Here is a 25048-nt window from a genome sequence, read left to right on the forward strand (position 1 = left end):
AAGAGTTGGGGGATGTGTGATGAGTGGAGAATGTGTGAGTGGATGAATGTGAGTGGATGATGAATGTGTGAGGGATGAATGTGTGAGTGGATGAATGTGTGAGTGGATAAATGTGTGAGTGGAATGTGTGGGAATGTGTGAGGGATGAATGTGTGAGTGGATGAATGTGTGAGTGGATGAATGTGTGAGTGGATGAATGTGTGAGTGGATGAATGTGTGAGGGGATGAGAGTGGATGAATGTGTGAGTGGATGAATGTGTGAGGGGATGAATGTGTGAGGGGATGGAATGTGTGAGTGATGAATGTGTGAGTGGATAAATGTGTGAGTGGAAAATGAATTGAGGTATGAATGTGTGAGGAGATGAATGGGTGAGGGGATGAATGTGTGAGTGGATGAATGTGTGAGGGGATGAATGTGTGAGGGGATGGGTGAGTGGATGAATGGGTGAGGGGATGAATGTGTGAGGGGATGAATGTGTGAGGGGATGTGTGAGTTAATGAATGTGTGAGTGGATGACTGTGTGAGGGGATGAATGTGTGAGTGGATGAATGTGTGAGGGGATGAATGTGTGAGTGGATGAATGTGTGAGGGGATGAATGTGTGAGTGGATGAATGTGTGAGGAGATGAATGTGTGAGTGTGAGGGGATGAATGTGTGAGTGGATGAATGTGTGAGTGGATGAATGTGTGAGGGGATGAATGTGTGAGTGTGAGGGGATGAATGTGTGAGTGGGATGAATGTGTGAGGGGATGAATGTGTGAGGGGATGAATGTAGGTGAGTGGATGAATGTGTGAGTGTGAGGGGATGAATGTGTGAGTGGATGAATGTGTGAGTGGATGAATGTTGTGAGGGGATGAATGTGTGAGTGGATGAATGTGTGAGTGGATGAATGTGTGAGGGGATGAATGTGTGAGGGGATGAATGTGTGAGGGGATGAATGTGTGAGGGGATGGGTGAGAGGATGAATGTGTGAGTGGATGAATGTGTGAGTGGATAAAATGTGTGAGTGGTATGAATGTGTGAGTGTGAGTGGATAAATGTGTGAGGGGATGAATGTGTGAGTGGATGAATGTGTGAGTGGATGAATGTGTGAGTGGATAAATGTGTGAGGGGATGAATGTGTGAGTGGATGAATGTGTGAGTGGATAAATGTGTGAGTGGATGAATGTGTGAGTGGATGAATGTGTGAGTGGATGAATGTGTGAGGGATGAATGTGTGAGGGGATGAATGTGTGAGGGGATGAAGTGTGTGAGTGGATGAATGTGTGAGTGGATGAATGTGTGAGGGGATGAATGTGTGAGTGGATGAATGTGTGAGTGGATGAATGTGTGAAGTGGATGAATGTGTGAGTGGATGAATGTGTGAGTGGATGAATGTGTGAGTGGATGAATGTGTGAGGGGATGAATGTGTGAGTGGATGAATGTGTGAGGGGATGTATGTGTGAGTGGATGAATGTTGTGAGGGGTGAATGTGTGAGTGATGAATGTGTGAGTGTGAGGGGATGAATGTGTAGAGTGTGAGGGGATGAATGTGTGAGGGGATGAATGTGTGAGTGGATGAATGTGTGAGTGTGAGGGGATGAATGTGTGAGTGGATGAATGTGTGAGTGGATGAATGTGTGAGTGGATGAATGTGTGAGTGGATGAATGTGTGAGGGGATGAATGTGTGAGTGGATGAATGTGTGAGTGGATGAATGTGTGAGGGGATGAATGTGTGAGGGGATGGGTGAGAGGATGAATGTGTGAGTGGATGAATGTGTGAGTGGATGAATGTGTGAGGGGATGAATGTGTGAGTGGATGAATGTGTGAGGGGATGAATGTGTGAGGGATGAATGTGTGAGTGGATGAATGTGTGAGGGGATGAATGTGTGAGTGTGAGGGGATGAATGTGTGAGTGGATGAATGTGTGGGTGGATGAATGTGTGAGTGTGAGGGGATGAATGTGTGAGTGGATGAATGTGTGAGTGGATGAATGTGTGAGTGTGAGGGGATGAATGTGTGAGTGGATGAATGGGTGAGTGGATGAATGTGTGAGGGGATGGGTGAGAGGATGAATGTGTGAGTGGATGAATGTGTGAGTGGATGAATGTGGAGTGGATGAATGTGTGAGGGGATGAATGTGTGAGTGTGAGGGGATGAATGTGTGAGTGGATGAATGTGTGATTGGATGAATGTGTGAGTGGATGAATGTGTGAGTGGATGAATGTGTGAGTGGATGAATGTGTGAGGGATGAATGTGTAGAGTGGATGAATGTGTGAGTGGATGAATGTGTGAGTGGATGAATGTGAGTGGATGATGTGTGGGGATGAATGTGTGAGTGTGGATGGGATGAATGTGGTGAGTGGATAAATGTGTGAGGGGATGAATGTATGAGTGGGTGAATGTGTGAGGTGGATGAATGTGTGAGGGGATGAATGTGTGAGTGGATGAATGTGTGAGTGGACGAATGTGTGAGGGGATGAATGTGTGAGTGGATAAATGTGTGAGGGGATGAATGTGTGAGGGGATGAATGTGTGAGTGGATGATTGTGTGAGGGGATGAATGTGTGAGTGGATGATTGTGTGAGTGGATGATTGTGTGAGGGGATGAATGTGTGAGTGGATGATTGTGTGAGGGGATGAATGTGTGAGTGGATGAATGTGTGAGTGGATGAATGTGTGAGGGATGAATGTGTGAGTGGATGATTGTGAGGGGATGAATGTGTGAGTGGATGATTGTGTGAGTGAGTGGATGAATGTGTGAGTGGATGAATGTGTGAGTGGATGAATGTGTGAGTGGATGTGTGAGGGATGAATGTGTGAGTGGATGAATGTGTGAGTGGATGAATGTGTGAGTGGATGAATGTGTGAGTGGATGAATGTGTGAGTGGATGATTGTGTGAGGGGATGAATGTGTGAGTGATGATTGTGTGAGTGTGAGTGGATGATTGTGTGAGTGGATGAATGTGTGAGTGGATGAATGTGTGAGTGGATGAATGTGTGAGTGGATAAATGTGTGAGGGGATGAATGTGTGAGGGGATGTGTGAGTGGATGAATGTGTGAGTGGATGAATGTGTGAGGGGATGAATGTGTGAGTGGATGAATGTGTGAGTTGATGAATGTGTGAGGGGATGAATGTGTGAGTGGATGAATGTGTGAGGGGATGAGTGTGTGAGGGATGAATGTGTGAGTGTGAGGGGATGAATGTGTGAGTGTGAGGGGATGAATGTGTGAGGGGATGAATGTGTGAGGGGATGAATGTGTGAGTGGATGAATGTGTGAGTGGATGAATGTGTGAGGGATGAATGTGTGAGGGGATGAATGTGTGAGGGGATGAATGTGTGAGTGGATGAATGTGTGAGTGGATGAATGTGTGAGTGGATGAATGTGTGAGTGTGAGGGGATGAATGTGTGAGGGATGAATGTGTGAGTGTGAGGGGATGAATGTGTGAGGGTTAAATGTGTGATAGTGTGTAATACAAGCTTGTATGAGTAGGCAATGCGATCATAATGTAAAGAGTTTTAATTAATTTTGTATAGTTTAAATTTAGATTAGCTTCTCACTGAGAAGCTATAAATAGAACTTATTAGAATGAAATTTTAAAAAATAGAAAATTATTTTATAGCACGTATTATATTTAAAATTGTGAAAATAGAAACAATTTCAACTATGTATCAGATTAAAAGTTGTAAAAATAGCATTTGTATTGGTGGAAATTGTCAATTGTAAAAATAGAAAGATGAGCATGTGACGTGACGGCAAGAATTTCACCGGTCTACGTCACAATCGCTGACGTCGGCGTCAATTAGCCTTGGAATGATGACGTCAAGAAAATATGTTGCAACGTTGGATGATTGCGCTTGCAGTCGTATATAAAAGTTATCACATTATGAGAAGGGAGGGGTGTTGGGTTTTTGTGACGATATGTGACGAGGGAGATTTGTTTAGAAAGTGTGACGTCACACTTGTACATTTTTTTGTGACAATGTGCGGTGTTTAGGAAAAAGGAAGGGATTAAAAAAAAATTGGTCCAAAAAGTGACGCAGTTTACGGAGGCAGTAGGAGGGGAGAGAAAAATGTGGGACAAGTGATGGGGGGAGGGGGGGTAACTGGGACAAGTGATGGGGGGGGGTAACTGGGACAAGTGATGGGGGGGGAGGGGGGGTAACTGGGACAAGTGATGGTGGGGGGGGGGGGTAACTGGGACAAGTGATGGGGGTATGGGACAAATTATGGGGGGGTATGGGACAAATGATGGGGGGGGGGGGCGGGGGGTATGGGACAAGTGATGGGGGGTACTGGGTCTAATGATGGGGAGTGATGGGGGGGAGGGGGGGTACTGGGATAAATATATTGAGAACGTGGGCATTTCTATAAAAGTGGTCCTAAAATTACAATCGATTCATTACCAGCCGCCTTCACGTTAGTTGTTTGCGGTTATTTCATATAATGTAGCTTAATAATTTGTAGTTGTTTAGCTACAATGTGGGAGTCGAACATTAACCCCCCCCCCCCCCCCCATTCATAACTCCCAAATATTATATCCCCTCCCCCTGTATATTAACCCCCCTCCCCTGTATATTACCCCCCCCCCTCGTCCCCTTTTTCTCCTGCCTAAGAACTGCATGCGAATATCTGAACTCAGCACATTTCGCTGTTTTAGTCAAATTTGTTACAGTGCCATGAGGTTTGCTATATTTATCAGTGGCGTAGCGAGGCCGGGTGTCACCCGGTGCCGCACGTAAAATGGTCACACACCACCCCCCCCCCCCCCCCCCCCCCAGAGGCGGGCGGTTGAGCGACCATTCCTGGGGACAATCTTTCAATTTTTGATTTGCATCCCCCCCTCAAACTTTTGATTTGCACATCCCTTCCCCTCAAACTTTCGGTTTGCACCCCACCCCCCCCCCCCCCCCCCCCCCCCCCCCCGTCGGGATGTGTCAAATTTGCTCTTAAAAGACTTTTTTAACACTCAAATTAATCACTTAATTAAGTGGAATTATCATTTTTCTCTATATATTTTGCTATTTTTTGGCTTGGTGTCGCCCCCTAAATGGTGTCACTCGGTGCAGTCTGCACCCCCCCCCCCCCCTCGCTACGCCACTGATACTTATCATGTTTGTTAAACGGAAGGCCTATCGATGCAGGTGGTCCTTTACCACCAGCTTTTGATCGTCAACACAATCGTCATCCGTCATTACATCAGCTTTAGCCACTGAGGATGCTGAACCGACCAAAAATCACCGTCTAATCTCTTTAGACTATTATATTTGCAACAAAAATTGAATATAAAACATGAATACTCGTTAAAAATGTTACATTACCAAAATCTCTAGATCTATTTAAACTTGACCAACCAAAATCAGCAATAAAAAATTAACTCTAACATTAGGCAGCAGTCACCATGTAAACGGTAACCTTAGTGTCGTCTGCGGGGTCGAGTCGAGGTGCAACGAACGAGACTAACGCAATCAACGCGACTGGATGCTGCCGCCCCTTCACCGCGCAATGGTTTCGTCCAGGCCACCTTTGCTAGGTCAATACGCTGTCATGGTATAAAAAGGAAATAGGCCGTCGACGGTCAGAGTGTAATCATTGTAGTAGAAAGTTTGAAGGTGGAGGATAGGACTAAAACTTGAACAAACTGTGCTGTGTTCTCTGGATGCGGTGGATGCGGATTTTGTTGCCAGAGTTGTCAGTGAAATTATGGAAAGGAAATTCCACGTTTCTAACCGAAAATCTGTGTCTAGGGTGAAGGCATCACGCAGACGTCCCGGCTGTATCCGCCTCTTTGTGTGCCCTACGACCGGGGGCCGTCTCGAGATATCTGTCTCACCCCTAGAGACTGTGACGGGCCTAAAGGCAGCCCTGGGCAGAAAGTTGAGGGTAGCCCCATCAAAGATCACCCTCATCTACAAAAACACGTAAGTTGACAACGTTTTTATTTGTCTCTGAACTTGAACCTCTGAGTTTAACTGGGTCCCATTGTTCTACCAAGTCCTAAATCCAGGTCAGTGTGTACAACTTCTCATTTATCAAATTCACCGCTTCGTTGTTAGATTTTTTCTAGTCATTGTGTCTAGTTTAACGGTTGGCCGGGGGTCAGGGGTGGCCGGGGGTCAGGGGTGGCCGGGGGTCAGGGTGTAGAAAAATAAAGCTACCCCTAGCCCAGCCTTTGTTCTCATCTGCTGTCGACATTATAGATCTGGTGAGTCACCGTCAGGCAGACGTTCATCTATCGAATCGTAGACACGCTGTGATGTGGGCTTGGTGAGGGTTGGTTGGTGGGCTTGGTGAGGGTTGGTGGGCTGGTAGTGTGGGTTGGTTGGTGGGCTGATGTGGGCTTGGTGAGGGTTGGTTGGTGGGCTGGTTGTGTGGGTTGGTTGGTGGGCTTTGTGAGAGTTGGTTGGTGGGCTTTGTGTGGGTTGGTTGGTGGGCTTGATGAGGGTTGGTTGGTGGGATGGTAGTGGGCTTGGTGAAGGTTGGTTGGTGGGCTTGGTGAGGGTTTGAGACTGTTAGCACACGCCAATAGATGAATGCAAGAGCAGAGTTAAGTGCAGTTGTTAGTAGTAATATTTAGACCTGCTTAGACTACTTTTTTCTCGTAGCCTTCTATTTTACTGTTCATTAGTAGGACTTTCTGTACTATATGCTTCAGGCTTATGATTTACATAATTATAAATTATAAACCCTATATGCTTACAATTAAGGCGTTTAACTTATAGTGAATAATGTGCCTACCAATGATTACAATTTATATATTTCAATATAGACCTTGTTAACTTTGTGTCAAATACAAAAGCTTATAGCATAAAGGACTAAAGTTATTTACTACTAACAGTTAAATTGTTATTTAAGCATTTCATATGTAAAGCTAAAACTAACAGTCAACAATGTTTATAACGGGAGGTTTGTTGACTTGACACGGGGGTGGGGGGGGGGGGGGTCGTGATTTTAAGTTTTGGCCCAGGAGTCCATGATCTTTTGTCGGTTAGATAAAAAACTACTTGAGGTGGGTCCGTGCGACACCGTTCTGACTACGACAGTGCGACACAGCCCTGTGTTAGGCCAGCATTGGCGGACTTAAGAAATCGTTTTAAATAGGATCGGTTCTGTGTTCATATTTTGACACGTCCGGCTATGTTCCAACCAGTTCCCTAACCCGAGCCACACACCACCAGAAAAAACCACATACCAACCAAAAATACCACCACTGGTTGCATTTTCGGACAGGGGAGAAAAACCTGTTTGCTTGAGTTTCGTTTTAAACAGCTGTGCTGGGCCACGCCTACTAAGTGGTGAACTCTTGCGGTTTGACCCCCGCATTGATCCGTGACCTACTTACTTAGTTACACGCCTCCATGGGCGGGTCAGTTCTTTGTTCGCGGCGGTCTACACCTTACCACCGCCGCACGGTCTACACCTTACCGCACGGTCTACACCACCACCGCCACACGGTCTACACCTTACCACCGCCGCACGGTCTACACCTTACCACCGCCGCACGGTCTACGCCTTACCACCGCCGCACGGTCTACACCTTACCACCGCCGCACGGTCTACACCTTACCACACGGTCTACACCTTACCACACGGTCTACACCTTACCACCGCCGCACGGTCTACACCTTACCACCGCCGCACGGTCTACACCTTACCACCGCCGCACGGTCTACACCTTACCACCGCCGCACGGTCTACACCTTACCACCGCCGCACGGTCTACACCTTACCACCGCCGCACGGTCTACACCTTACCACCGCCGCACGGTCTACACCTTACCACACGGTCTACACCTTACCAACGGGTTAGGCTTTTACTTTTACTCTACATAACCTAACCATAATTCTACATGACCTAACCATAACTCTACATGACCTAACAAATACTCTACATAACCTAACCATAACTCTACATGACTTAACCATAATTCTACATGACCTAACCATAACTCTACATGACCTAAAAAATACTCTGCATAACCTAACCATAACTCTACATGACCTAACAAAATTATCTACATGACCTAACCATAACTCTACATGACCTAACCATAACTCTACATAACCAAACCATAACTCTACATAACCTAACCATAACTCTACATGACCTAACAAATACCCTACATAACCTAACCATAACTCTACATGACCTAACCATAACTCTACATAACCTAACCAATACTACACATAACCTGACCATTACTCTACATGACCTAACCATAATTCTACATGACCTAACCAATACTACACATAACCTGACCATTACTCTACATGACCTAACAAATCTGAATTGGCAAGGTTGGGCGTGACATATGTAAACATTGATGTAAACAAACAATAGCTACACATGTGTCGACCTGTGCTGCGTGTTGCGACACTCGACCTACACATCCGTAAGTTGGCTGTCGATAGGTGTAGGTGTCTGAAGATGTGCTTATATCATAGATCACGTGATACCGTATTTCCACATCACAAGCAACCAACAGCCTAAACCAACCACGGTGGTCACTGTAGTGTGACTGATTAAACCGTTAGTGAGGTCATACCAGGGGCTAGCACCCTCAGGCTAATCAGCTGCCCACGCCTTACGTAATATTTCTGCGCAGATAGTTGCCGTCCGTGGGACAGGCTATCGACAAGTTTGGCGGTCTCGTTATTACGCACAAGAAATGTTTTGTGTTAATTGCGTGTCTGGGCCACTCATCCGCGTCCAAAGTGTTTCGTGAAATCACACGAGCGTGTCTGCAGAACCTTCACGGGTGATTGCGTTCATGTCCATGTCACGAGCAGGCTGAGGTCACGTGTCATGTGACTACCAGCTGTCTGGTAACTGTGTTATCTGTATTGATCCCTTCCTCTCCCCCCCCCCCCCCCCCGAAGAACTTTAACTGAGCCCACTTTTCCTTGCCGTCCCCTCCCTAACTGCACGAGTTGTCTGTTTTTATGACACCGCCCGCCTACCTGTGACGTCACGTCTAGGTGTATGTATTGAATCTGATCTAGGGCGGGGGGTGGAGCTTCAGTCCTACACACTCAAAAATGTGGCGGCGTTCAAAATATGTAAGATGGTATGTTACTAGCATTTGATCCAACTTATGGAAGATGGTATGTTACTAGCATTTGTGCCAACTTATGGAAGATGGTATGTTACTAGCATTTGATCCAACTTATGGAAGATGGTATGTTACTAGCATTTGATCCAACTTATGGAAGATGATGGTATGTTACTAGCATTTGATCTAACTTATGGAAGATGGTATGTTACAAGCATTTGATCCGACAGCAGCATTCAGCTGGTGAACTAAGAAGGCTCCCAACATAACTTGTTGGAATTGAGTAGGCTACTGGATAGATCACGCAATGTGATCCGGAGTTGCCCATAGGTGGTTTAGGGAAATACTGCCTGTCTGAGGGGTACCAGAACGTCGTGGGGGTGGGAGCAATGGCGTCACTAGGTCGGGCAGCACCTCGTTGTGTCACCCCCCCCCCCTTTATTTTTCTCTGTAAATTTCCAGTTGGTGTCCCCCCCCCCCCCCCCGAAAAAGCTTTAGAGTGTTCACATTTAATTCTACTGATGTTTATCTAGAGTCGGTTGATTATAAAGCTGGGTGTAGTATTGTATTCTCTATAGTTTGCATGTTTACGTCATGGCGTCCTCCCTTGTCACGATCGTCATTATGTACTTTTTTAACACTGATTTACCATTCATTGAACTGGTAAAAAACATTTTTTATATATCTTGCACTTTTTTTGTCTTAGTGTCACCCCTAAATGGTGTCACCCGGTGGGTGGGGGCTACAGTACTCCAAGACGTCTGGGGTGGGGCTACAGGACGTCTGGGGGTGGGGCTACAGTACATCAGGACGTCTGGGGGTGGGGCTACAGTACACCAGGACGTCTGGGGTGGGGCTACAGTACACCAGGACGTCTGGGGGTGGGGCTACAGTACACCAGGACGTCTGGGGTGGGGCTACAGTACACCAGGACGTGTGGGGGTGGGGCTACAGTACATCAGGATGTCTGGGGTGGGGCTACAGTACACCAGCCCGTTTAATGCGGGATGTACCGAACATGACAACTACACACGTGACAAAAACTAACGACATTTCTTACAAGCCAGACCCCACCCCACCCCCCCCCCCCCCCAATCTCCCAATATCAGGGTCAGATGAGTACACAGGTAGGGTAGAAACTTTATCAACCGTCAAAATGTACACAGGTAGGGTAGAAACTTTATCAACCGTCCAAATGTGCAGTGAACCCATAGAGCGTCACTTGCTGCATAATTACACGTCTCGAGAAATGTTAATAATAACCATTAGCAGGTCATCCGGTGCTATAGCAGACAAAGGCAGATAGGTAGCGAATATCGCACTAGTTTATTAAAGCAGTCAGGCTTCACCTCCCTGCCCGCTATTTGCGCAATGAAACCTGAGCTCTAATCTTGAGCAGTTGAACGGTGGTGGTGGGGGGGGGGGGGTGGAGAACAAATCGATCCTGCGACATTTCTTTGTTGATCACACACGTTCATCCACCCCACCCTTCCCACTTTTTGTCTCCGCCTGACGTCACAGTGACGTCAGTGTAGCAGACTTGAGTGCTGTAAGACCGAGTGTCGTGGCTGTTTCGCCACTTCCTCATTGGATGCTGCTCGCGCCACTGGTGGGCATGCGCAAAACCTTGTTTTTAACGGCGGCAGTTGTTTACCTGTTGTTTACTGCTACCAATATTGTGTTAATATTTTAGCCAATACAAATTTTCTGCCAAGCTGCCCCATCGGATACACGTTTGGTATTGTTTCCCTCTGCTGATACCATTTACCCGAATGTTGCCCGTTCTAATTTCCCCGTGATTTGTAAACAAATGATGACGTCACAGTGACCATTAAAACCTGATCGCTCTTTGTCTAAGAAATGCTCTCATCTTTTGTACACATTATTTGGTGGGGGGGGGGGGTATGCTGTCGTTACCTTATCTGGGTCGTTTGTCATGACATCACGTGATTTGTGTTAATGGCCTCCCCATCTCCCCACCCCATCCCCCCACCCCATCCCCCACCCCCACAGACACTGCTCATCTTGCCGCTGATTGCGACATAGCAACAAAAAAATCCTACGATTCAGCAGCAGACTTGAGTTCTTGACCGTTACACAAGCAGAAGTCAGTGAGAAATCTCCAGCAGCTTAGCCCCACCACCCGGTGGCCTGGTCAGCTGACATCCAGTGGTCAAGCCGTTGGTCAGACTATAAGACTCCAGAAGTGCTAGCTATTTATAGCCACCGTCAGCTGTAGGGCTTTAGACAGCAGTGATAAAACCCGGATATGACGTCACGCATCTGTCTTAAGACTAAGTTCGGAACGTTTTCTTACACCGTGAGAATAGTAGGCAATCGTGAGAATAGTAGGCAATCGTGATAACAGTAGGCAATCGTGAGAATAGGCAGGCAATCGTAGAATATCTGTATGATACAGATTTTCTACAGTATATGGTTTCTGTCTTCACCCCCCCCCCCATTCCCATAGGGTAGCATATGGTAAACAGTTGGGACGGTAATGACTGGGTCATCTTACAACTGACGTCAGCACTTCTCACTTTGGTCTGGTTGGGTCAGGTGTCTCCCATGTCTGTGCCCATGTCTGTGCCCATGTCTATGCCCATGTCTATGCCCATGTCTATGCCAGTGTTGTTAGATTTGTGTTCGTGTCACTTAGCCAAAGATGGATGTCTGTGACACATTATCTCCCCCCACCCCCACCCCCCAGTTGTATTGCACAAGTCCTAATATATTCACGTGACGCGCCGGGATGTTGAAACTTTGCTCACATCAATACACGACTGTCTGTTCAGGTGAGTCAACTCTGTGTGTGGGGGGGGGGGGGGGGTGGCCAGGTGTCATCTTGTTAACCTACACACGAACCTGCCGACCACCACACGAACCTGCTGACCACCACACGAACCTGCCGACTACCACACGAACCTGCTGACCACCACACGAACCTGCCGACTACCACACGAACCTGCTGACCACCACACGAACCACCACACGAACCTGCCGACTACCACACTGACCACCACACTAACCACCACACGAACCTGCTGACCGCCACACGAACCTGCTGACCACCACACGAACCTGCCGACCGCCACACGAACCTGCTGACCACCACACGAACCACCACACGAACCTGCCGACTACCACACTGACCACCACACTAACCACCACACGAACCTGCTGACCGCCACACGAACCTGCTGACCACCACACGAACCACCACACGAACCTGCCGACTACCACACTGACCACCACACTAACCACCACACGAACCTGCTGACCGCCACACGAACCTGCTGACCACCACACGAACCTGCCGACCGCCACACGAACCTGCTGACCGCCACACGAACCTGCTGACCACCACACTGACCACCACACTGACCACCACACTGACCACCACACGAACCTGCTGACCACCACACGAACCTGCCGACCGCCACACGAACCTGCTGACCGCCACACGAACCAGCTGACCGCCACACGAACCTGCTGACCACCACACTGACCACCACACTGACCACCACACTGACCACCACACGAACCTGCTGACCACCACACGAACCTGCTGACCGCCACACGAACCAGCTGACCGCCACACGAACCTGCTGACCACCACACGAACCTGCTGACCACCACACGAACCTGCTGACCACCACACGAACCTGCCGACCACCACACGAACCTGCTGACCACCACACGAACCTGCTGACCACCACACGAACCTGCTGACCACCACACGAACCTGCTGACCACCACACGAACCTGCTGACCACCACACGAACCCGCTGACCACCACACGAACCTGCTGACCACCACACGAACCTGCTGACCACCACACGAACCTGCTGACCACCACACGAACCTGCTGACCACCACACGAACCTGCTGACCACCACACGAACCTGCTGACCACCACACGAACCTGCTGACCACCACACGAACCTGCTGACCACCACACGAACCTGCTGACCACCACACGAACCTGCTGACCACCACACCTGAGCTGTGTGGTACTGTTGTGTCAAGGTGGGGCGGGCTAAAGTGCGACCTGGTTTCTAAAAATAGTACTGGCAGCTGACCGTTGGCCTTTATTCAAGAAAACTGCAGCGTGTTTGTGTACTCCATCCCAACTTTGATTTGACGAAAGGACATTTTTGTGTGCCAGCCCACACCCAGATGTTGGGGGGGGGGGGGGGGGGGGGTAGGTCACCTGGTACGTTAGCAGCGGTGCGTAGTAAAGCCAACTGTACCTGCGTAGCTCCCCCCTCCCCCTCCCCCCCCCCCACATTTAACGCACCGTGCCACGGCGACAAAAAAAACAACTTAAAAAATAACAGGTGATAGTGACGTCATATAAAGGACAGTCTTAAAAATTGACTCTTGTTATCTAGGATGGGAGGGGGGGGGGGGGGGTTTAACTAGAATATTCTGTCGAGGTTCTACACTAATTTATTGATGCTGAAAAAAAATACTAATATATTGACTCTGAAAAAGGGGGTACACTATATTGGTACCTTTAATAGGGATATGGTTGAAGCATTATTGACCGAATTTGGCCATTTCACAACGGCCCAGTAATGTTAGGGCTATCATTGGGTGTCTGATAATTTCTGGTCATTGAAAAAAAAAAACGTACAAGGGTTCCATACTGTACATCTAGACACGGTAGACCTATCTAAACTATATAGATCTAACCATTCTATACACTGAGGCCACCTCGACAACACGTAGCCTGTGAGCCACGCAACATCATGCATACCATTGACCCAGTAACCCCTGATCCAAAACCTAATCTCAATGAGTACACGAATCTGGGTTACATTTTTACCCCTGTCCGTGCAGACTTTTAGTTGGCACCTCGAGTGTGGAGAAGCGAGACTATAAACAGCTGTGTTGTGTGTGCATCACGTCACTGTGACGTAGCAGTCTGCGTGCTCTTGTGTAGCACGTGACGGCACGCTGGTTGACACAATGTCTGCCACAACACGCTGGTTTTTCTAGGAAATAAATTAAGAGAGCGAATTAACTTGGTTCCCAATGAATTAACTTGGTTCACATTCAGCAACATTCCTCTAACGGTCTACATCGACTAAATTTAGATGTGCTGTGCATCCATTTTACATAGGTGACCTACTTAATTTTTTTTAACGTTTGTTTTGCAGCTTGACATGACTTAGTTTCTAATTTTAGCCAATGTACGTCATCGTTACGTTTAACCGAGGCAAACTGCTGGTAGAGCGTGGAGTGCACAGCCGAGCTAACTTCTGATCTCGGTCAACACAGGGATCAGTTCACAGTTCAAATGTCACGATCAGTTCACAGTTCAAATGTCACGATTAGATCAGTCCACAGTTCAAATGTCACGATTAGATCAGTTCACAGTTCAAATGTCACGATTAGATTAGTTCACAGTTCAAATGTCACGATCAGTTCACAGTTCAAATGTCACGATCAGTTCACAGTTCAAATGTCACGATCAGTTCACAGTTCAAATGTCACGATCAGTTCACAGTTCAAATGTCACGATCAGTTCACAGTTCAAATGTCACGATTAGATCAGTTCACAGTTCAAATGTCATGATCAGTTCACAGTTCAAATGTTACGATTAGATCTATTCACAGTTCAAATGTCACGGTTAGATCTATTCACAGTTCAAATGTCACGATTAGATCTATTCACAGTTCAAATGTCACGATTAGATCTATTCACAGTTCAAATGTCACGATTAGATCAGTTCACAGTTCAAATGTCACTATTAGATCTATTCAAAGTTCAAATGTCACGATTAGATCAGTTCACAGTTCAAATGTCACGATTAGATTAGTTCACAGTTCAAATGTTACGATTAGATCAGTTCACAGTTCAAATGTCACGATTATATTAGTTCACAGTTCAAATGTCACGATTATATTAGTTCACAGTTCAAATGTCACGATTAGATTAGTTCACAGTTCAAATGTCACGATTAGATCAGTTGACGTTTGTGTCAACATGACTTCTCTTTATCTATGGTCTGTATCAGTCAGAGGCGTAGCGACCCTTCCCGGCGCCCGGGGACAAACTTTCGATTTGCACCCCCCACCTCAAACTTTCTGTTTGCCCCTCAAACTTTCGAAAAACGATAGTTTAGCTGTATTTTCGGCTGACTCCAGTGTAACAAAGATGTTGTTTGTTTACAGTGTACTAAAGATGTTTGTTGTTTGTTTATAGTGTACAAAAGATGTGTGTTGTTTGGTTACAGTGTACTAAAGATGTTTGTTGTTTGTTTACAGTGTACTAAAGATGTTTGTTTGTTTACAGTGTACTAAAGATGTTTGTTGTTTGTTTACAGTGTACTAAAGAACGGTTGCCTACAGGACCATCACATCCCAGACGAGAGTCACGTGACCTTGTTGCCTAATATGGAGTCTGGCCTTAGCGTAAGTAACCTCGATTCATCCTTTTGTTTGTTGACTCTTTTCCCGCCATTCATGTCCTGTCTGTGTGGCCAGATTGGGCGGCTTGTTGTCACAAATTTTGACCTACAAAAATTGTCACATTCAGGTGACTATCATACTATTTATGCTATTTATTTGTTAGGTTTTTTAACTACCAGTAAACTAGGTTTTACACTTAAAAGTTAAACTCCTTCACATTGTTAATCTTTTAAAAGACAGTCAATGGCTTTTTCGCCTTTGTCCCCAAACAATGGTCACGGGGAGAGATGTGAGGAGAATTTCCATTGGATTAAACTCGTTGCCTTATATGGTAAAAATAAACCTGGAGAGTGCCGGGGATTTTATCAATGAAAGCTCTTGTCACATGACCGAGTAAGGACGACAGGTGGGGTGGGGGAAGTGGGGACTCGCATACACGTCATGTCAACAGTTGAGTTGTCTGACACTTTCTGGATGGACTAGATTCTTTATTCCCTCCTCGTGTGGTAGATTCTTTATTCCCTCCTCATGTGGTAGATTCTTTATTCCCTCCTCATGTGGTAGATTCTTTATTCCCTCCACATGTGGTAGATTCTTTATTCCCTCCTCATGTGGTAGATACTTTATTTCCCCTTGCCATTTGTTTCGTGTAATTCATTACTACGGGTGGCTTTTTAGGCGGGGTGGGGGGGGGGGAGATCAACTGTAGATACTCTCTCTTCTAATCGCCACCTTTGTGAGCAGCTCAGTCATTTGGGATAATCTTACCACACGTTAATCATGGGATAATCTTACCACACGTTAATCATGGGATAATCTTACCATTGTCACACAAGTTAATCATGGGATAGCCCTAAATTCCCATTATTATACCCAGCCGCAGTTAGACATGAACGCCAATCTAGGACTAGAAAGAAATATACCTGTCGTCCACCAGTCCAATCTGTTCCTGTTTTAAAAAAAATCCCCAATGTTGTCAGCGAGCTATGGGGATATCCTGGACCCCCCCCCCCCCCACCTTGTTGGCGGACGTAAGGGACGGGCCAGGGGGCTCTCTGTGTTTGTACGGGGTGCCTCACCTTTTCCCCTGGGTCATCTAATCACTAATGGGTTCTATACTGACCTGCAGTGGACCAGTGACCACTAGATGACCAGCAGTAGACCACTGACCAATAGACACACTACATACAGCATAGGGTCATGTGATGCGCGGGTGGGTCATGTGGGTCATCCACCGTCTCGTGTCCGAGATGTTGTCCGAAGGCTAGAGTAAAGGGGTGGGGGGGTATACCCGGATACGTGTACTGTGTTGTCTGACGCCACACACATCAGGAAGGGGCGTGGTTGCTACAGGATGTGGGTGGGCTTAGGTTTTAGCGGGGTTCGTGGCCTGTTTCTGCTACTACTGTCAGAGACGTAACAGTCCAGTGGTAGAGCGTTCGACTGCTAACCCGAGCGTCTTGAGCTCGGATCACGTCCCTGAGTTCACGCAGCTCTGGTGGGTACCTGACTCACATTAGGCGACTGGGCTGACCGCACTATCACTTCAATGCCGAGGGCAGAGAAACTGGTCAACACCTCCCCTATTCATGGACCGTAAGCCATACTTTAGGCGACGATTCTAGCTGACAGCTAGACAGCCATACTGTAGATGACGATTATATCTGACAGCTGTGCATGACGCCAACAGAGATGAATCCCGACGACTTTGTGTCAACAGTTACATCACGTTCGTAGCATTTAAAAATGGTCAGGTTTTTTGTGACATAATTAAATCAGCCCGTCGTTGTTTGTTTAACCCAAAACTATGTTCAACCCAGCCCAAAAACAATGCACATGTCATTACATTTGATTACATGTCATTACATTTGATAACATTTGATTCTAATGAACGCACTTTAAAAGCCACCGATGACGTCAGACTGCGGGTCGCGCGCCACGATATTCCCCTTCTCCCATTGGCTAGCGCCGGTTTTTCCTGAATGAGTTTCCAAATCAATAGCAGATCGATGCAACTTACGCACGAACTGACCTGTTTTACTCACACGGGTTCTGCTCACCTTGGGCTGGAGGGGTGTCAGGGTGTACAAGCAGGAAGAATGGTGTCATCTTTAAGCTGGCTTGTCTGGTGCTATTAGATTGTTGTCAACAATTATCCAATGTCGTGGCCCAACAGCTGAGTATACGAGGGCGATGTTTACATAGATCAAAGCTGACTTACGTTTTCTTTACAAGACAAAGTTCGGTTGTGAAAACAGGTGTTGATTCAATTTTGCTGTGAAGTGGTTGTCACGTTGTGGAGTGGTTGGCACGTTGTGGAGTGGTTGGCACGTTGTGGAGTGGTTGGCACGTTGTGAAGTGGTTGGCACGTTGTGAAGTGGTTTGCACGTTGTGAAGTGGTTGGCACGTTGTGAAGTGGTTGGCACGTTGTGAAGTGGTTGGCACGTTGTGAAGTGGTTGGCACGTTGTGAAGTGGTTGGCACGTTGTGAAGTGGTTGGCACGTTGCGAAGTGGTTGGCAGGTTGTGAAGTGGTTGGCAGGTTGTGAAGTGGTTGGCAGGTTGTGAAGTGGTTGGCAGGTTGTGAAGTGGTTGGCAGGTTGTGAAGTGGTTGGCAGGTTGTGAAGTGGTTGGCAGGTTGTGAAGTGGTTGGCAGGTTGTGAAGTGCTTGGCAGGTTGTGAAGTGCTTGGCAGGTTGTGAAGTGGTTGGCAGGTTGTGAAGTGGTTGGCAGGTTGTGAAGTGGTTGGCAGGTTGTGAAGTGGTTGGCAGGTTGTGAAGTGGTTGGCAGGTTGTGAAGTGGTTGTTAAGTGGTTGGCAGGTTGGGGAGTGGTAGGCATGGAAAAATCCGCCTTTGACCAGATTTCATCCGACTTTAATGACGTCCCCCACCCCCATGAGGTTGGTTCAAATGTGGCACAGATTGACCCCGACTGACCACGCCTAAACCACATTGACGTTAAGAAACTCGTGCCACTCTGCTGCCCGTAAAGCCTACCCCCACCCACCCAGCCCACCTCTGTCATTACTTCCTGGTCTGCCAACTCCACTTCTATTGTTACAGGTGAGCCAATCAGATCGCAGCATCATGCAAGCTTTAGAGAACCTCACAGAGACTCAGGTTCGTTCACTTGTCAACATCATCCAACCTCATTTAGTTTATCAACCTCATTTAGTGTATCAACCTCATTTAGTGTATCAACCTCATCCAACCTCATTTAGTGTATCAACCTCATTTAGTGTATCAACCTCATCCAACCTCATTTAGTTTATCAACTTCATTTAGTTTATCAACCTTATTTATTTTATCAACCTTATTTAGTTTATCAACCTCATTTGGTGTATTAACCTCATCCAACCTCATTTAGTGTATCAACCTCATTCAGCGTCATGCAACCTCATTCGGCAATATATATATCATTGCTTATCAACCTCATTATTTCATTTTTTTGTCTCATTATTTTCCCCCTAAATCCCCCCCCCCCCCCCCCCCCACACCTTGATGTATTTGTGCTGTATGTGTCTTGTCCCTGACTTAACAAACTCTGGTCCCCTGCAGGTCAACGACTTCCTCTCAGGCCGCAGTCCACTGATGCTGGCCATCAGGATGGGTGAGAACATGGTCTTTGTCCAGCTTCAGTTGTCCATGCTTCAAGGCCAGCGCCCTGCCCCGCCCACCGCCAGCCCCATGGCGCCCACCGCCTCCATCTCTCAGTCCAGCCTCTCTCCCTCGGCCATAGCTGAAGCCACGCGCTGTCTCTCCCAGCGCATACACAGGCTACAGGAGCTCAACAAGTCTAGCAGGGTAAGCTCAGAGTTTCCACAGAGCACAGTGCCTACAAAACTTCAGCTGTAGTTTACAAGTTGTGTAACATAGCACCTACTGAAACCCATGAACAAACCTGTCAAGCTACAACTAACCTGGCTGTCTTATTCCTTTCAGCAGTCTACACCTTCTACCTCAAGCCTGCACAGGCTAAGTCAAGCAGCAGCCCTGTCGCAGGCAGCACCCCTGTCGCAGGCAGCACCCCTGTCGCAGGCAACACCCCTGTCGCAGGCAACACCCCTGTCGCAGGCAGTACCCCTGTCACAGGCAGCAGCCCTGTCGCAGGCAGCACATGCACCCCAACCAACTCCTGTATCAACCCCTCAACCAGCAGCACCCCCAACCTCCCCATCCCATCAAAGACCCCCAGCCCTGCCCATTGTACCTGACAACCCCCTGCCCTCCCCACCTCCCAGTCCTGGTGCAGTGATTGACAGCATGAAGCACCTTGGACGTGGTGTTTACACTGGAACATTTCAAGGTAAATGGCATTTTATACTGGAACATTTTATGGCAAGCAACATATTGCTTGTTCTGGCATGTTGCTTGTCTTGACCACATGTCATATTACTTGTCTGGACCACCAGATGTCATATTGCTTGTTCTGACACCAGATGTCATATTGCTTTTCTTGACCACCAGATGTCATGTTGCTTGTCTTGACCACCAGATGTCATATTGCTTGTTCTGACACCAGATGTCATATTGCTTGTCTTATTTCCCTCAGGCACGTTGGACCCCTCGCTGCAGGACGTCCACGGCCATCCCAGGAGGAGTGTCAGCACCATCCTGCACATCCTCAATGATCTATTAATAGCTGCCCCACATAGCCCAGCACCAGCCAATCCAATCACTGCCTGTCCATCCATGCTGACCCCACCATCTAGTCCAACCAGTAGGGCAAGTCCAGGTAAGCTACAATAGTTTATACACACTCAGCTACAATAGTTTATACACAGTCAGCAAGCTACAATAGTATATACACAGTCAGCAAGCTACAATAGTTTATACACACTCAGCAAGCTACAATAGTTTATACACAGTCAGCAAGCTACAATAGTTTATACACAGTCAGCAAGCTACAATAGTTTATACACAGTCAGCAAGCTACAATAGTTTATACACACTCAGCAAGCTACAATAGTATATACACAGTCAGCAAGCTACAATAGTTTATACACAGTCAGCAAGCTACAATAGTTTATACACAGTCAGCAAGCTACAATAGTTTATACACAGTCAGCAAGCTACAATAGTTTATACACAGTCAGCAAGCTACAATAGTTTATACACAGTCAGCAAGCTACAATAGTTTATACACAGTCAGCAAGGTACAATAGTTTATACACAGTCAGCAAGCTACAATAGTTTATACACATTCAGCAAGCTACAATAGTTTATACAGAGTCAGCAAGGTACAATAGCACGCTAGTTTCTTCTTCACATTCATAGTGATGAAGTCAATCAATCTGAGCATGTAAAAAGAATGAGGGCATTTATTAATTTTGTTTTGCTTACAGTGAACCTGAGTGAAAACTTGGAGAACATTCGGCTGCGTGGCAAGATGCAGCAGATCCAGAAGATGCTGGCCCACAAGAAGGAGGAGAGAAGGACACGCAGGGAGCAGAGTGCCCCCTACAGCACCGGCCCCCGCTCCCACCAAAAGTTGGCCATCTCCTCCTCCCTCTCACTAACAAGCTCGTCCTTACCCTCCCCTGTGTGTGTGGACAAGAGCATGTCAGCAGTGTCCAGCCATGTGGAGCCCAGCACTGACCAGTCCAGCTACTGCAAGCCCAACATCGAGCAGGCGGTCTGAGCGCTACACCTGGATGGCCTTCACCTTCAACCCCAATGAAGGTTTTTTTTTCTGCCTTCCTCAGGCCGTTTGAGGCGAGGAACTTTTAGAGAAATTGTCTGGCTGTTTGACACAGCTCTTAGCTTGGTGGCCCAGAGAGGCCCAAGCCAGCCCTAGCTAGTTAGCTTACAAAGGGCAGTAATTCAGGCTTGTAAATATCAGTGTACATAGCGATTAGTCACCACACCCTCAGTGATACATAGACATTGGGTTATTGGCTGTTATACATCAGTCATTGGGTCATTGCCTATTATACATCAGTCATTGGGTCACTTCTTGTTGTGATCCAAATTTGGAAACATTGCATTATTTGGTTTCCACTGTTAAACAAGAAAAAAAATGCAACTTAAAGTATGCAAAAAACAAAACTTCCTTCAACTAATCTTCTGTACATACAATAATTGGGCTTGACAGGCACCTTAATCTCCATACTGTGATATTGGTACGCAGCTTTTTTTTACTAACTTTTTAACCCATGAACAATATCAAATCAAAATATTTATGACACAATTTCAAAAGTAACCGACCTACACATAACAGACCTACACGTAACCGCTACCTACACGTAACAGACCAGATGGTGTGTAGTGGGTGAGAGGAGTGACCTCGCTGACTGACCGAAATGTCAGCGAGGTGAGTGTGACAGGTCACAGAGGGTGCTGGTACTAATGTCTTGTTGGCTTATTGTTTCATTCAGGCAATACTTTCAGTTTTTTAAAACCAGTTATAATGCTAGTGCATTATACGGTTGCATGTTATTTGATTTGCCATATTTTTTGTACCTCATAGAACCATTAGACTGATGGCAGGTTGCTCACACAAGTGTATATCTACATGCACTTATATACCCCATTGCTTGTAAATATAATCCCACAGTGTTATAAATTTATAAATATAACCCACACAGTATGTGTTATAAATTGTATCTTGCATTATCTCCCTTCCATTACACAATAAGCAATACATGCCACCTGTGACATCAATTAGGACAGTTACCTGGGTCAATATAGGTGGGGGTAGTTGTGGAAATAGTGATAGTTGGGGAAATAGTGGTACCTGGGTCAATATAGGTGGGGGTAGTTCTGGAAATAGTGGTAGTTGTGGAAATAGTGGTAGTTGTGGAAATAGTGGTACCTGGGTCAATATAGGTGGTGGTAGTTGTGGAAATAGAGGTAGTTGTGGAAATAGTGGTACCTGGGTCAATATAGGTGGTGGAAATAGTGGTACCTAGGTCAATATTAGTGAGGGCAGTTTTGAAAATAGTGGTTTCTGTACAAAAAATTGTTTAATATAACCTAAACAATATCTGCTTTATCAGAGTTAATATAAACATAGCTACTTATCTAGAGCTAATCTAACACGGCTATTTCACAAGAGTTGATCTAGCTTGTAGCTTTTTATCCATGTTCAATTAGTACTGTACATAATTCTATATTTTGTAATTTTTCATTTCTAGCATAGAATGATTCACTTTTTTTGTAACACCAGTAAAATCAAATATTCTATAGAAATCTGGTCCATGCTATGTTGTGATCAGCTCATGATGAAAACATGACTGACCACATAATTTTCTGTTTACTAATTTATTATTTCATCCATACCCTTCTGCTCATTTTGTAATTAATTAAGGTGAATTAAGTTTACTTTGCACAAAAGATCTTTTTTCTCTTAAGGAAGGGTTTGTGGCATATGTTGTGTAGTTCCATTAAAGAATTTTACTTTCATAGGTTTGTACACAATAGGAAACATTAACTTTTAGTGGAAGGTTTAGACCACCATTTGAGTGGGAGGTTTAGACCACCATTTGAGTGGGAGGTTTAGACCACCATTTGAGTGGGAGGTTTAGACCACCATTTGAGTGGGAGGTTTAGACCACCATTTGAGTGGGAGGTTTAGACCACCATTTGAGTGGGAGGTTTAGACCACCATTTGAGTGGGAGGTTTAGACCACCATTTGAGTGGGAGGTTTAGACCACCATTTGAGTGGGAGGTTTAGACCACCATTTGAGTGGGAGGTTTAGACCACCATTTGAGTGGGAGGTTTAGACCACCATTTGAGTGGGAGGTTTAGACCACCATTTGAGTGGGAGGTTTAGACCACCATCTAAGGTTAACAGAATAATAATTCTACTGGTAGACTGTGTGATATGGTGAGTCTGACAAGATTTGTGCTACTCAATGGTTCAGCTGACCACTGGCTGTACACAATTGTTCAGCTGACCACTGGCTGTACACAATTGTTCAGCTGACCACTGGCTGTACACAATTGTTCAGCTGACCACTGGATGTACACAATGGTTCAGCTGACCACTGGATGTACACAATGGTTCAGCTGACCACTGGATGTACACAATGGTTCAGCTGACCACTGGCTGTACACAATGGTTCAGCTGACCACTGGCTGTACACAATGGTTCAGCTGACCACTGGCTGTACACAATGGTTCAGCTGACCACTAAATGTATAGGACTAACTGGCTGTTGTACATTTGTCTGGAAATCTTTGTTCTACTGCCATTGGATGAAGGGGCAGCTCAAATAGAATGTTTTTTCTGACTATTGTTCCATCAGATTTTATCAGCAGAGTTTTTATTTAACAGAGTTTTTATTTAACAGATCTGTCTAGTGTAGATCACTAGATTGCTCTGGTTACCATCCAGTACCAAAAATTTAATCCAATTGTTTTGTTCCACCAACAAATGTGGTTTGGGTTTTGTAACTGTTTTAACATATTCTATTTTTAGTAAATGACAGAGAAACTTGATTTTAATTTTTCATAGGTTTTTAAAAAAAACTTTAGAATGTTGGTGGAACAAGTAGATCTATAGCTGTATGACCTGTGCTTGACATAGCTGCCCAGCTGTATAGATTTCATGTTAGATTTTTTTTCAGACCTTTTAGGAGGATAAAGTTATTAAACTAAGAGTTCATTGCTAAGGTAAAAATAAAAGATGGACCTTATAATTTAAAGCTGCTAATATGTTTCCAGGCATGGAACAATGATTTATTGCAATCATTTTAAAGTTTGTTTTTGTGCTGGTACAGCAGGAATAAAATGTACTCATCTGTTTTTAATTACTTTTAAAAAAATAAGCAGTCAGTGATGAGATTCCTGCATGTAAACGTTAGCACATTTTGTACTGGTAATATTTGAAATTGATCTGTTTTATGAGAATAAAGAATGAAGAAAAAAACAATGTTGTTTGTGCTGCTAATCTAGAGAAATGTTTTATATATCTTGTTATTGTTGGTGTGCCTAAGGTAATTTTATCGTTTATCTATAATTTGACGTTTCTAACACACTGTTTTCTCTCTAAACTCGAGATTCTAATTTTAATATTTAGACCTAGATCTAATAAATAAACATAGAAAAAAATTATAGCCTGTTTATCAGTTAATAGGTACACAGTACATGCTATTAAAATAGTAAATTGGTAGTAAGTTTGAGAGGTCTACTAAATTTTTGTGGACATCCACATGGGGGTGGGGGGGGGGGGGGGAGTTCTAATAACTGAAATTTTTGTGGACGTCAGAAATGGATGACTCCCAAGTGAGGTAACACCTATGATTTTACTCGCGCCCGTAAACATTTGATCTATGTTTAAAAAAATTGAAACTTTGAATACAGACTACATAGGTTTTAGCGATAGAATATAGGCCTACAGCTTACATCAATGCATTAAACACCTCCGTCCCTATACATGACGCCAAGGGCGTAATATTATACACGGCTACAGAAGGATCACATAAAGCAGACGGCATAAGCAGGCGGCGGGATTAAACATGCAACTTAATCTCGGTGCATGTTGCTGTAGGCGATAATCTCAAGTCTAACTGTATAAAATAATGTCGGTGTATGTTCCTAAAGGCGATAATCTCAAGTCTAACTGTATAATGTCGGTGTATGAA

General features: G+C 45.6%; 1 protein-coding gene across 4 annotated transcripts; it reads left to right on the forward strand.

The window, feature by feature from the left end:
* The first annotated feature begins 5658 nt into the window (after positions 1 to 5658).
* LOC131932261 (midnolin homolog) lies at positions 5659 to 24348 on the forward strand. 4 transcript variants are annotated; one of them, XR_009384527.1, is made up of 8 exons: positions 5659 to 5911; positions 15379 to 15466; positions 18524 to 18580; positions 19019 to 19264; positions 19403 to 19766; positions 20013 to 20195; positions 20806 to 22216; positions 22313 to 24348. XR_009384527.1 is itself a non-coding variant. In XM_059289124.1 (7 exons), the coding sequence occupies exons 1-7, from the start codon at positions 5694 to 5696 to the stop codon at positions 21099 to 21101; spliced, it is 1452 nt and encodes a 483-aa protein (XP_059145107.1). In that variant the 5' UTR covers positions 5659 to 5693; the 3' UTR covers positions 21102 to 24348. The 4 variants fall into 4 exon arrangements, 2 of the variants coding, with proteins under 2 accessions (XP_059145107.1, XP_059145109.1); XR_009384528.1 differs by having other exon boundaries at positions 20806 to 22156; XM_059289124.1 differs by having other exon boundaries at positions 20806 to 24348.
* Positions 24349 to 25048: the final 700 nt, after the last annotated feature.

Source organism: Physella acuta, unplaced genomic scaffold (assembly GCF_028476545.2).
Source record: "Physella acuta isolate Inbredline_101_S28 unplaced genomic scaffold, ASM2847654v3 ptg002121l, whole genome shotgun sequence".
Classification (NCBI taxonomy): Eukaryota; Metazoa; Mollusca; class Gastropoda; family Physidae; genus Physella; species Physella acuta.